Source organism: Ranitomeya variabilis, chromosome 2 (genome assembly GCF_051348905.1).
Source record: "Ranitomeya variabilis isolate aRanVar5 chromosome 2, aRanVar5.hap1, whole genome shotgun sequence".
Taxonomy (NCBI): Eukaryota; Metazoa; Chordata; class Amphibia; order Anura; family Dendrobatidae; genus Ranitomeya; species Ranitomeya variabilis.
The window spans coordinates 915,840,054-915,853,583 of record NC_135233.1 but is presented as its reverse complement, the minus strand read 5'-3'; the positions used below and the strand labels follow the sequence as shown (position 1 = coordinate 915,853,583).

General features: G+C 43.5%; 1 protein-coding gene across 10 annotated transcripts in view; it reads right to left on the bottom strand.

The window, feature by feature from the left end:
* Positions 1-13,530, bottom strand: part of ZBBX (zinc finger B-box domain containing) — a 336,677-nt gene that overhangs the window by 168,072 nt on the left and 155,075 nt on the right. For all 10 annotated transcript variants that reach the window (XM_077290622.1, XM_077290624.1, XM_077290619.1 and 7 more), the window contains exon 8: positions 1,692-1,853. In XM_077290622.1, coding sequence (XP_077146737.1) covers positions 1,692-1,853 — 162 coding nt within the window. The remainder of the gene's footprint in view (positions 1-1,691; positions 1,854-13,530) is intronic.

Genomic DNA, 13,530 nt, shown 5'->3' with positions numbered 1-13,530 from the left:
TGCATGTGATGTGTGAGCAGTGTGTGTGCTGTATGTGTCTGATATGTGAGCAGTGTGGGTGTTGTAAGTGTCTGATATGTGAGCAGTGTATGTGCTGCATGTGTCTGATGTGTGAGCAGTGTGTGCCTGATGTGAGCAGTGTGTGTGCTGAATGTGTCTGATATGTGAGCAGTGTGTGTGCTGCATGTGTCTGATATGTGAGTAGTGTGTGTGCTGAATGTGTCTGATATGTGAGCAGTGTGTGTGCTGAATGTGTCTGATATGTGAGCAGTGTGTGTGCTGCATGTGTCTGATATGTGAGCAGTGTGTGTGCTGCATGTGTCTGATATGTGAGCAGTGTATGTGCTGCATGTGTCTGATGTGTGAGCAGTGTGTGTGCTGTATATGTCTGATATGTGAGCAGTGTGTGTGCTGCATGTGTCTGATGTGTGAGCAGTGTGTGTGCTGTATGTGTCTGATATGTGAGCAGTGTATGTGCTGCATGTGTCTGATATGTGAACAGTGTGTGTCAGATCTGTGAGCAGTGTGTGTGCTGCATGTGTCAGATGTGTGAGCAGTGTGTGTCTGATGTGTGAGCAGTGTGTGTGCTGCATGTGTCTGATATGTGAACAGTGTGTTTCAGATCTGTGAGCAGTGTGTGTGCTGCATGTGTCAGATGTGTGAGCAGTGTGTGTCTGATGTGTGAGCAGTGTATGTGCAGCATGTGTCTGATGTATGAGCAGTGTGTGTCTGATGTATGAGCAGTGTGTGTGCTGCATGTGTCTGATGTGTGAGTAGTGTGTGTGCTGCATGTGTCTGATGTGTGAGCAGTGTGTGTGCTGCATATGTCTGATATTTGAGCAATTTGTGACCTATAGCCATGTGATATGTGTTATGAGAGCTGTACATGTCTGATATGTGAGCAGTATGTGTGCTGCATGTGTTTTATGTGTGAGCAGTGTGTGCTGCATATGTCTGATATGTGAGCAATGTGTGTCCTATAGCCATGTCATATGTGAGTGTTATGAGAGCTGTACATGTCTGATATGTGAGTAGTGTGTGTGCTGCATGTGTCTGATATGTGAGCAGTGTGTGTGCTGCATATGTCTGATATGTTAGCAGGGTTTGTGCTGCATATGTCTGATATTTGAGCAATTTGTGACCTATAGCCATGTGATATGTGAGTGTTATGAGAGCTGTACGTGTCTGATATGTAAGCGGTGTGTGCTGTATGTGTCGTCTGAGATGTGAGCGATGTGTGTTTTTTCAAGGTAATTCCAGGCAGAGTCAATCTGAAAAAAATCCAGTTTTGCACATAGCCTTAAACAGCAAAAAAAAAACAACAGCACTTGGATGACAGATGGATAGAATCAAAGTGTTACTTTATCTGAATAAAAAATTTGGATCAGTAAAAATAAGGACATATTAGTGTATGCCCATAGCCTCTACTGGCAAGTGTTCTATCCATGAAAAACACGGATAAAGGAAGTATATGAAAAACGCACATGTCAATGAGGCCTAGTAAAGAGAGGTAGACTCTGCAAAGATTAGTAATACCAGTTACACTACTCGCATGCAAATACTGCAGTGGAATTTCTAGATCCTTTCTATTACACATCACTCTGAACTGTGCACTACTTCTCGGTATAAGAGCATAAAGTAATGGTTTATTATTGGTACTTAGCACCTTCGTACCAGGAACAAACACCAACCTTTCCGCTGTCTCCTTGCGTTTCCTTAATGGAAGAGATTCCGGTTGAGTTTATCCTGCCAATAATCTCTTTGTCTTTTATAGCTTTTCCACTTGTCTCATCAACATTCAGTTCTTTCTTGAAAGCATGTGAAATATCTAATTTACCATCTTGAGATTTCTCCTGCAAATATGAAATATTAGAAGTAAACTGAATTACTAAACAATTTCACTGCTGACACAAATGAATGAAATTAGCAACCCACCGGCTCCCAGTATGTTGCGCAGATATTTCCAGCGGACATTTCACTTTTGCCTTACTTCCTATGCATGTTACATTTCTTATGGAATGTTCAGCGCTTCGCTCATTATTTTAAAAATATGGAAATTGGCATAGAAGAAGTGTACTTAAGGAAACGACTAAAGACGAGCACAACTGTTTTTTTTCTTCGGCAATAGTCTCTTCGGCAGTTTGGAGTGCATTTATCTTACAAATCCGCAGTATAAAAGGCCCCGTTAAGTCCAGGCTAGGCTTAAATTGGGAAGCAATGCGCAGTTCCAACAGATTTTTGACATGTTTTATTTTTATGGCATCGAGCTTTGCATGTGTTGGCATTTGTAGTTCAATTAAGCTAAAAACTAAAGCTTGCGCTGCTTCATTTAAAATGCTCTGTTATATGGTATGCAGGTGTAGCTTAGGAGGCTGTTACTTATGTAAGACTGCACATTTAAGACGTTCATTTCCATACTAAACAAGACACATCTCTCTTCTTAATATCAAACTAACCGCAAGGTAACGGGAAACGGTAGAAATATTATCTAAAATCTATCAAAAGAGGAACGATTGACTGCATGCATAGAAAGAAGGGCTTTGATTCCTCGCTGCCAGATTTCTTTTTGTCCTCGACTGTCAAGACAGAAATTAATGATCAATGCAGGCGGTGTCTCTCAAAGTTCACTCTGCGGAAGTTTTTGCAACAAAGGAAACTTATTTTGGCACAAACGATAATTAATACCTAGCGTGCTTTACTTGCGTGGTTGACAGCCACAACAGGGACCAGTCATTTGAGAATTTCAAGGTGCACACAAAATCCTACATACCATGGGAGGTTACATAACTTGAACCAAGATTAAGGTCTTGTTATGTCTGTTCCTTGACAACAGTTACAAAATCCATGAAACTTTAGTCGTGTTTTGCAACTGTTGTCCGGAATATTTCTGAATCTCGTCATGTTCTATTTTCCTAACCAGCTTATTCAGAGAAGCTTCAGTGGGGCAGCATGAGACGTGTCCTACCTCAACAGATTTACACTGAGCAGATGATCGGCCTTCGACACGGGAAGAATTAATTTTATTGGTGAGACAACCAGGCAATAAAGATCATTGTCTGCAAGATCATTCTTATTATTTTTGGCCAATATTTATGGCCTGGTTTGGACATTTTAAACCATTGATTTGTGGATTTCTATTTCTGGGAGCTTTAGTATACTAAGTGAGCCATCCAAGGTTCTTCACTCATTGTAGGAGACCGTATTTATAAGCTTCTGAGGTACAGTATTATTAGTACAGGCGCATTAGCCTTTGCTTTGTATGTATTTGCCTACATTTCACCGATTTTACTGTGCACTTTGAAAGAAGAAAAGCAGATATAATAAAGTGGAAAGGACTTTCAGTGGCATACGGTTTTATAGTTATACCTAGGATTTCTATGTTTAGGTTCTTTACGCTGGAAAAGAAAATTGCATCTACATTTTACAAAATCCATGCAAATAGTGAAAATGGGCTGGAAACTGAATTAATTTGCTATTACCCCGTGACCAAGTAAGACCATAAAAATGAACAGTAAGCTAAAAGGCCTATATCTCTGGAACCGTATGGAGGAAAAAAAAGGGAAAAAACTGACCACACAGGGGAGCAATTGAGACAAAATACACCTCATGTGGACCTGATGAGAGGTCCTCTTTCAAGGGGTTGTCCACTACTTTTTACTATGTTAAAAATGGGAACATATTGACCATAAAATAAAAAGGAAAAAGCACTCCTCAGCCAGAAGCCTTTTCTTCTTCGGTGCTCCTGCCAGTGTTCCCACCTGAGTTCACGGTGCACCAGATGACCTCTGCAGAACATGACTGCTGCAGTCAAGCACTGGCTGCAAGACACCAGCAACAGTACCAAAAAGGGACAAGGGTCAGAGAGGTGAGCATATGTTTGATTTTATAAAAAAAAAAAAAAAAAAAAATATATATATATATATATATATATATATATATATATATATATATATATATATATATTTTTTTTTTTTTTTTTTTTTTTTTTCATTTTAAGACCATGCAAAACATTACAGCAAGGGATTCAGCTCCCTGTCGAGCAAAAGGAGCACAGCCAATGGCAACCTACACCACACCGTCATTACATTTACCAGGAATAAATAATATTTCTAATACAGCAAAGACCATACATGCACTAGAATCAATACAGTAAAATTAATGTAAAAAAATTGCTGTTCATGTATTCACATAAGTTATACTTAAAAAAAACTTGTTGGTCTCATCCTAAGTTTTGAATACAGAAGATGCAGCGTAGCTGATCTTTCCGCTATGCCTTGTCCATTGCCACACTAAATTACGGTGGAGTAACTGGCTTACAGTAAGGACTTGTGGCTTTGCTAGATGGGACTCTGCTTACAATGCAGGGCAGCCGCCGATCCTCACAACTCCATTACACACTTCTCTAGAGAAGGCAGTTTGCATGTTATTGATCCCAAATAAAGAGGCGTAATGCTGAAAACGCCAAAGGAAAAGAAACCGCTTGTAAGACAGCATTTACCAGTGATGAAATTCCCTTACCCATACAGCAATGGAATTAAAAGGTTACTGTTAAACGGACACTTTTAGATAACTAGTCCCATTACCGTCCGTTTTCTGTCACCAATTAGAAGTCCTGACGGTGGCAGCAACCAATTTCTTGTCTATGATAAAAATAACTTTTCCAAAGTGTTGGTACAGAACAATGTTCTTCAACTGGGTCATACACTTCCGAAAACAAAACAAATGAACCACTGGAATAATTCTAACATCATGCCAGAATCAGTTTAGGATTTAGCTAAATCTAAGCATTAAGAATATTAACTGGGAAGCTTCTTAAAAAAATCACTTTGGATTAACATTTCTTAGTTTAATTAGAACAATTTTAAAAGAATGCAATTGACTCTAAATTTATTTTTTAATCCAGGCATTAGAATAAGAAACACTTTCCTTCTATATATCTTATTTGCTACATTACAGCTATTTGCATCTCGTTGCTTTAATTAAATGGATTGGAAATCACTATATCATGTGTCTGGATAATTGCAGAAATGGATTTTGAATTATTCTAACAGTGTGATATTGCAAATATGAAGAATAAATATATGTACAATTACATAGAAAAAATGCATTTCTTATTTAAAGAGCATGTTACATAAAGCAGTAAAATTGTGATCTGTGTGATGTAGTGGATAATTACAAAAGCAGAAAAAACTTTACAAAAATTACAGGATTTATACAAGAGAATAAGGCATCAATTCTTCTAAAGGGAACGGTTTGGTTTACAGAACCTCTTTGTCATGGATAAAAAGCATCCAGTGAATATACATCTCTCACTGGAATTACACAGCTGTTGTACAATGTACAGACAAGATGGCTCTTAGCAGTAGATCACCTCTTAGGATAATAGAGGAGGACCTCGAGTGAGGGAACGGCTCTTTGAAGTACATTTTCCTAACAATACATAAGCCTAGGGGCTCTTTACATAAGAGTTTCTCAATCCCTTAGTACGTCCTAAAGAGCAGATTTATTGTGTCACACACTGGATCGGTCAGACCACCGCTTTCAGGGACAGCTTCACCCAGAATTTTTTTTTTATTGCTCATTTGCTTGTTAAATGCAAAGATAATCAACTTCCTAATAGTCTTTATTAAAAAAGCACCGTTTTGCTGCTGCTGCATAGCATCTGTAAGTCATCTCTCTCACAGAGTGCTTTACAAAAATGTTACAAATCTGAAAAATGAGGAATCGCTCACAGGCATTGCAAGATTTTGTCAGTGAGTCCAGTGCTGAATCACCCACGTTGTTTGCGCTACTTTATTCAAAATGTTTGCTTGTTGTTTTATTGCATGCTACAGTTGTGCTGAAAAGTTTACATACCCCGGCAGAATTTTTGCTTTCTTGCCTTTTTTCAGAGAATATGAAAGTTGAAGATGAAATGGTCTCTAAAAGGCCTAAAGTTAAAGATGACACGTCTCCTTTGTATTTTAGCTAACGCTCAGCACGCTCATTGCTATCTAATTAACACTGCTAGTGATTATACTAAAGTAGATAATGACAACATTCAATAGCGCTTACGCAGGTGGTAAATTAACTTAAAATAACATTTTTGGCCTCGTTCGTATCTTCAGTTAACCATGCTTGAAACTGCTGAGGATATTCATTTACTTCACATAAGTGTATAGTACCACTTCCGCAGCACGACGCAAACTTTGCACTGTGACATTTTTTTTTCCAAAAGTGAGATGCACCGCAATCACTACACAAAACGTCTCACTTCCCCACGTGGTGTTCACTGGGTATATTCTCTGGATTTCTTGCTGCATACCTCGAAGGTGGTGGCAGTTTACGTCGACGGGCATTGTTGTTTTCAACTTCCGCAGGTGTCAAATTCCTTCTTCGTTGACGCCTGGTATATACTGTATATCAGCTTCCCTTCTATCTGTCACTCGGTTGATATAAACCTTGTGATATATCTCTGTCCTTATCAATCTGCTCAGGTATTCGTTGTTGATAACCAATCCTACAATTTTGTCAATATTGTTGTTGTCGATCAGCTACTGCATCGTTGTCCGGATTTTCCTGCGGCCTGTGAGATGGACCTGGTGACTCTTCTTGGCTCATTTTGTTTGGGAGAATGCGGATGCAATTAAATATACGTTTACCTTGGCTAAAGTGGTTGAATTACATAGAAAGTTCTGTGTGTCGTAATGTGGGGGGGCGGAGCCTCATGTGGTAATGTGGAGGGGCGGAGCCACGTGTGGTAATGTGTGGGGACGGAGCTTTGTGTGGTAATGTGGGGGGACGGAGCCTCGTGTGGTAATGTGGGGGAACGGAGCCTCGTGTGGTAATGTGGGGGAACAGAGCCTCGTGTGGTAATGTGTGGGGACGCAGCCTCGTGTCGTAATGTGTGGGGACGCAGCCTCTTGTGGTAATGTGCCAGGACAGAGCCTTGTATGGTAATGTGTGAGGACAGAGCCTCATGTGGTAATGTGTGGGGACAGAGCCTCGTGTGGTAATGTGGGGAGACGGAGCCTCGTGTGGGGATGGAGCCTCGTGTGGTAATGTGTTGGGACGGAGTCTCGTGTGGTAATGTGGGGGGACGGAGCCTCGTGTGGTAATGTGTGGGGACGGAGCCTCGTGTGGTAATGTGTGGGGATGTTGCCTCGTGTGGTAATGTGTGGGGATGGAGCTTCATGTGGTAATGTGGGGGGACGGAGCATCGTGTGGTAATGTGTGGGGATGGAGCCTCATGTGGTAATGTGGGGGGCTGGATTATGTGTGGTGATGTGGTGGGGGCGGGATTATGTGTGGTGATGTGGTGGGGGGCGGGATTATGTGTGTGATGTGGTGGGGGGTGGGATTATGTGTGGTGATGTGGTGGGGGCAGGATTATGTGTGGTGATGTGGTGGGGGCAGGATTATGTGTGGTGAAGTGGTGGGGGGGCGGGATTATATGTGGAGATGTGGTGGGGGCGGGATTGTGTGGTGAAGTGGTGGGGGGGCGGGATTGTGTGGTGATGTGGTGAGGGGGCGGGATTATGTGTGGTGATGTGGTGGGGGGTGGGATTATGTGTGGTGATGTGGTGGGGGTGGGATTATGTGTGATGTGGTGGGGGGCAGGATTATGTATGGTGATGTGGTGGGGGGCGGGATTATGTGTAATGATGAGGTGGGGGGCGGGATTATGTGTGGTGATGTGGTGGGGGCGGGATTATGTGTGGTAATGGGGTGGGGGACTTGATTATGTGTGGTGATGTGTTGGGGCGGGATTATGTGTGGTGATGTTGTGAGTGGGCGGGATTATGTGTTGTGATGTGGTGCGGATTGTGTGTGGTAATGTGGTGGGGGGCGGGATTGTGTGTGATAATGTCGTGGGGCGGGATTGTGTGTGGTGATGTGGTGCGGATTGTGTGTGGTAATGTGGTGGGGGGCGGGATTGTGTGTGGTAATGTCGTGGGGCGGGATTGTGTGTGGTAATGGGTTGGGGGCGGATTATGTGTGGTGATGTGGTGGGGGGCAGAGCTACTGTGCAGGGGGCGGGATTAGCGAGTAATCACGATGCCTTATATATATATATATATATATATATATATATATATATATATATATATATATATATATATATATATATATACTATATATATATATATATATATATATATATATATATATATATATATATATATATATATATATATATATATACACATATACAGCTCTGCCAAAAATTAAGAGACCACTGCAAAATTTTCAATTTGTCTGATATTTCTCTATATAGATATATTTTTGAGTAAAATTTAAATTGTTCATTTAGTCTATAAACTTCTGACAACATGTCTCTGAATTTCCAAGCAATAATGTTTCTATTTTTTTTCTGACAAAGTAAAATGGTCAAAATAGGGTGCAGGGGTGCATTCAGGGTGCAGGGTGCAGGGGTGCATTCGTGCACTATTGTACTATTGTACAAAAGTACTATTGTACTATTCGTGCACTATTATTCGTGTACTTTTATTCAAAGTAGTTTTTTCTAAGTATTCGGCAGTTATAACATGGCAGAATATAACAAGCATCTGTCTTCTCTTCATACAGGTAAACATATCATTCATTCTCTGAACTGAAATATCCTGCATATCTATTGCTCCATTCCCTGACAGCAATCAGCTTGGATGGTAAACATATCATTCATTCTCTGAACTGAAATATCCTGCATGTCTATTGCTCCATTCCCTGACAGCAATCAGCTTGGATGGTAAACATATCATTCATTCTCTGAACTGAAATATCCTGCATGTCTATTGCTCCATTCCCTGACAGCAATCAGCTTGGATGGTAAACATATCATTCATTCTCTGAACTGAAATATTCTGCATGTCTATTGCTCCATTCCCTGACAGCAAGCAGCTTGGATGGTATCTGACCAGTGTTGAGCGATACCGTCCGATACTTGAAAGTATCGGTATCGGAAAGTATCGGCCGATACCGTCACAGTATCGGAATCCAATCCGATACCGATACCCGATACCAATACAAGTCAATGGGACTCATGTATCGGACGGTATTCCTGATGGTTCCCAGGGTCTGAAGGAGAGGAAACTCTCCTTCAGGCCCTGGGAACCATATAAATGTGTAAAAGAAAGAATTAAAATAAAAAATATCGCTATACTCACCTGTCCGACGCAGCCGGGACTTCAGCGAGGGAACCGGCAGCGTTGTTTGTTTAAAAATCGCGCTATTACTTGGTTACGTGAATTCCCGGCTTGTGATTGGTCAGGTCGGCCATGTTGCCGGGACGCGGACCAATCACAGCAAGCCGTGACGAAATTACGTCACGGCTTGCTGTGATTGGTCCGCGTCCCGGCAATATGGCCGCCCTGACCAATCACAAGCCGGGACGTCACGGGAGGCTGGACACGCGCTCATTTTAAAATGGGCGCGTGTCCAGCCTCCCGTGACGTCACGGCTTGTGATTGGTTGCGCCGCGATCAACCAATCACAAGCCGGGAGGCTGGACGCGCTCATTTTGAAATGGGCGCGTGTCCAGCCTCCCGTGACGTCACGGCTTGTGATTGGTTGCGCCGCGATCAACCAATCACAAGCCGGGAGGCTGGACGCGCTCATTTTGAAATGGGCGCGTGTCCAGCCTCCCGGCTTGTGATTGGTTGACCGCGACGCAACCAATCACAAGCCGTGACGTCACGGGAGGCTGGTCACGCGCCCTTTTTAAAATGAGCGCGTTTCCAGCCTCCCGTGACGTCACGGCTTGTGATTGGTTAATGGCGGCCATGTTGCCGGGACGCGGACCAATCACAGCAAGCCGTGACGTATTTTCGTCACGGCTTGCTGTGATTGGTCCGCGGCCCGGCAACATGGCCGCCCTGACCAATCACAAGCCGGGACTTCGCGTAACCATGTAAAAGCGGGAATTTTAAACAAACAACGCTGCCGGTTCCTGCGCTGAGGTCCCGGCTGCGTCGGACAGGTGAGTATAGCGATATTTTTTATTTTAATTCTCTATTTTACACATTTTAACATTAATGTTGTTCCGATACCCGATACCCGATACCACAAGAGTATCGGAATCCCGGTATCGGAATTCCGATACAGCAAGTATCGGCCGATACCCGATACTTGCAGCATCGGAATGCTCAACACTATATCTGACCCATTCTATCTTCGGCATTGAATCCTGCATATATCTATATATGTTAGGGTACCGTCACACATTGAAATTTCCATCGCTACGACGTTACGATTCGTGACGTTCTAGCGATATCGTTACGATATCGCTGTGTCTGACACGCTACTGCGATCAGACACCCTGCTGAGAATCGTACGTCGTAGCAGATCGTTTGGAACTTTCTTTCGTCGCTTGATCACCCGCTGACATCGCTGGATCGTTGTGTGTGACAGCGATCCAGCGATGTCTTCGCTTGTAACCAGGGTAAACATCGGGTAACTAAGCGCAGGGCCGCGCTTAGTAACCCGATGTTTACCCTGGTTACAAGCGTAAACGTAAAAAAACAAACCGTACATACTCACCCGTCGGTGTCCTTCAGGTCCCTTGCCGTCTGCTTCCTGCTCTGAGTGCCGGCCGGAAAGTGAGAGCAGATCACAGCGGTGCTGCGCTCTGCTCTCACTGTACGGCTGCACTCAGAGCAGGAAGCAGACGGCAAGGGACCTGAAGGACACCGACGGGTGAGTATGTACGGTTTGTTTTTTTACGTTTACGCTGGTAACCAGGGTAAACATCGGGTTACTAAGCGCGGCCCTGCGCTTAGTTACCCGATGTTTACCCTGGTTACCCGGGGACTTCGGCATCGCTCCAGCGCCGTGATTGCACAGTATGACCGCAGTCTACGACGCTGGAGCGATGATTATACGACGCTGCGACGTCACGAATCGTGCCGTCGCAGCGATGAAAATTTCAATGTGTGACGGTACCCTTAGTCATGTTATTATGCATTTGTTTGTGTTTATAGATATTTAACTCACTTCTGCCTGTCCTCATGCAGAGAGATCACATAACTGTTTCAAAGGGGTTTATGATCCATGTAGACCTGGACATTTGTTTATCTGATCACTACATTTATTGTGTCCTGCTGTCTCAACTGAGTTAGATTGATTTGTAACAAGAGGGGGAAAAACACCCCAAAAAAAAAAAAAAAAGTGAGATCTAAGAGCTAGCCTTCTATAAATGTAGACATAGTTTGGGGGTGCATTTGTGCACTATTATTCGTCTACTTTTATTCAAAGTATTTTTTTCTAAGTATTCGGCAGTTATAACATGGCAGTTAGACAGGGCAGGAGACAGGTAAGACAATCTAAACCTATTCCCTATACACTTGAAACAGAACAAATACTCACTATATGTATCTGTATAATCTATATCCTGGCTGCTGCATTAACTCACATTCACCGTCCTTGCATAAACTCTTTACACTCCATCCATATCGGCCCCTCTGTCCTTGCCTCTCCTATGTATAGCACTTATGCTCTGTTCACATTGCTTAACAGCGCAGATCCATTTAGTCCCACCATCCAACACAAGAGACGCTCTCACAAATCACTTAACCATCTGCTCACTCTTTCTATCCTCCTTCTCCTAGTTGCTGGAGACATCTCTCCAAACCCCGGCCCCCCATGTTATAGCCAGTTAAACCTCCCAACTGCTACACCCAGAAACCCCTCTAACCTTATTAACATTCCATGCATGCCTTCTGTCTCTTTCATTTGTACCCTTTGGAATTCTCACTCTGTGTGTAATAAACTATCCTTCATTCATGACTTTTTCCTTTCTAACTCGCTTAATCTCCTGGCTCTTACTGAAACCTGGATCCAGCAGTCAGACACCACTGCTGCTGCTGCTCTTTCATATGGTGGACTACACTTTTCTCATACCCCAAGATCAGACAACAGAGCAGTTGGAGGCGTTGGTCTGCTCCTTTCACCCAAATGTACCTTCCAAGTTATCCCCCAAGTACCCTCACTTGTATTCCCTTCCTTTGAGGTCCATGCTGTCAGACTCTAAGTCCCCTTCTCCATGCGAGGGCGGTGGTGTATCGTCCTCGCGGCCCCGCTCATCAGTTCCTGGATCACTTTGCCACCTGGCTTCCACACTTTCTCTCCTGTGACACCCCCACCCTTATCATGGGTGATTTTAACATCCCCATTGCTTCTCCCCTCTCCCCATCTGCTTCTCACCTTTTATCTCTAACCTCCTCTTTCGGCCTCTCGCAGCATACTAACTCTCCAACACATGAAGATGGAAACTCCCTTGACTTGGTCTTCTCCCGGCTTTGCTCAGTGGATGATTTCACAAACTCCCCTCTCCCGCTCTCTGACCACAACCTTCTTTCATTCTCTATCAAGAACTGCCACCCCGCTCAGGTCACCCCCACTTTCCACACTTATAGAAACATACAGGCCATTAACACCCAGAAACTTATGAAGAACTTGCAGTCCTCATTGGCCCCAATCTTCTCCATCTCATGTCCTGATTGTGCTCTGAAGCATTACAATGAAACCCTGCAAAGTGCCCTGGATGAAGCGGCACCTCCTATACATAGAACAACTCGGCACAGACGGCGACAACCGTGGCACACGCTGCAAACACGTTTCCTGCAGCGGTGCTCCAGGTGCGCCGAACGTCTGTGGAGAAAATCTAATCTACCCGAAGATTTCATCCATTATAAGTTCATGCTAAAAACATACAACTCTGCCCTTCACCTCTCCAAACAAACCTATTTCAACACCCTCATCACCTCGCTGTCAAATAACTCTAAACGTCTCTTTGACACTTTCCAGTCCCTACTCAACCTGAGAGAGCAGGCCCCAACCACAGATCTCTGCGCTGACGATCTGGCCAATTACTTCAAAGAAAAAATTGACCACATTCGACAGGAAGTCATCTCCCAATCTCTTCATACCATGCACTGTCCTCCCTCCCCCACTGCATCTAGTTTACTCTCTGACTTTGAACCAGTTACAGAAGAAGTAAGCAAGCTACTTGCATCTTCTCATCCGACCACTTGCACCAGTGACCCCATTCCGTCACATCTCCTCCAGTCCCTTTCCCCGGCTGTCACCTCTCACCTAACAAAAATATTCAACCTTTCCCTCACTTCCGGTATTTTTCCCTCCTCATTTAAGCATGCCATCATACATACATTACTTAAAAAACCCTCCCTTGACCAAAATTGTGCCCCTAATTATAGACCTGTCTCTAATCTTCCCTTCATCTCTAAACTCCTCGAATGCCTGGTCCACTCAGGTCTTACCCGCTATCTCTCAGATAACTCTCTTCTTGACCCTCTTCAATCTGGCTTCAGCTCTTTACACTCTACAGAAACTGCCCTCACTAAAGTCTCTAATGACCTACTAACAGCTAAATCTAATGGTCACTACCCCATGCTAATTCTCTTGGATCTCTCCGCAGCATTCGACACTGTGGATCATCAGCTCCTCCTCACTATGCTCCGCTCCATCGGCCTCAAGGATACCATTCTCTCTTGGTTCTCCTCCTATCTCTCTGACCGATCCTTCACTGTATGT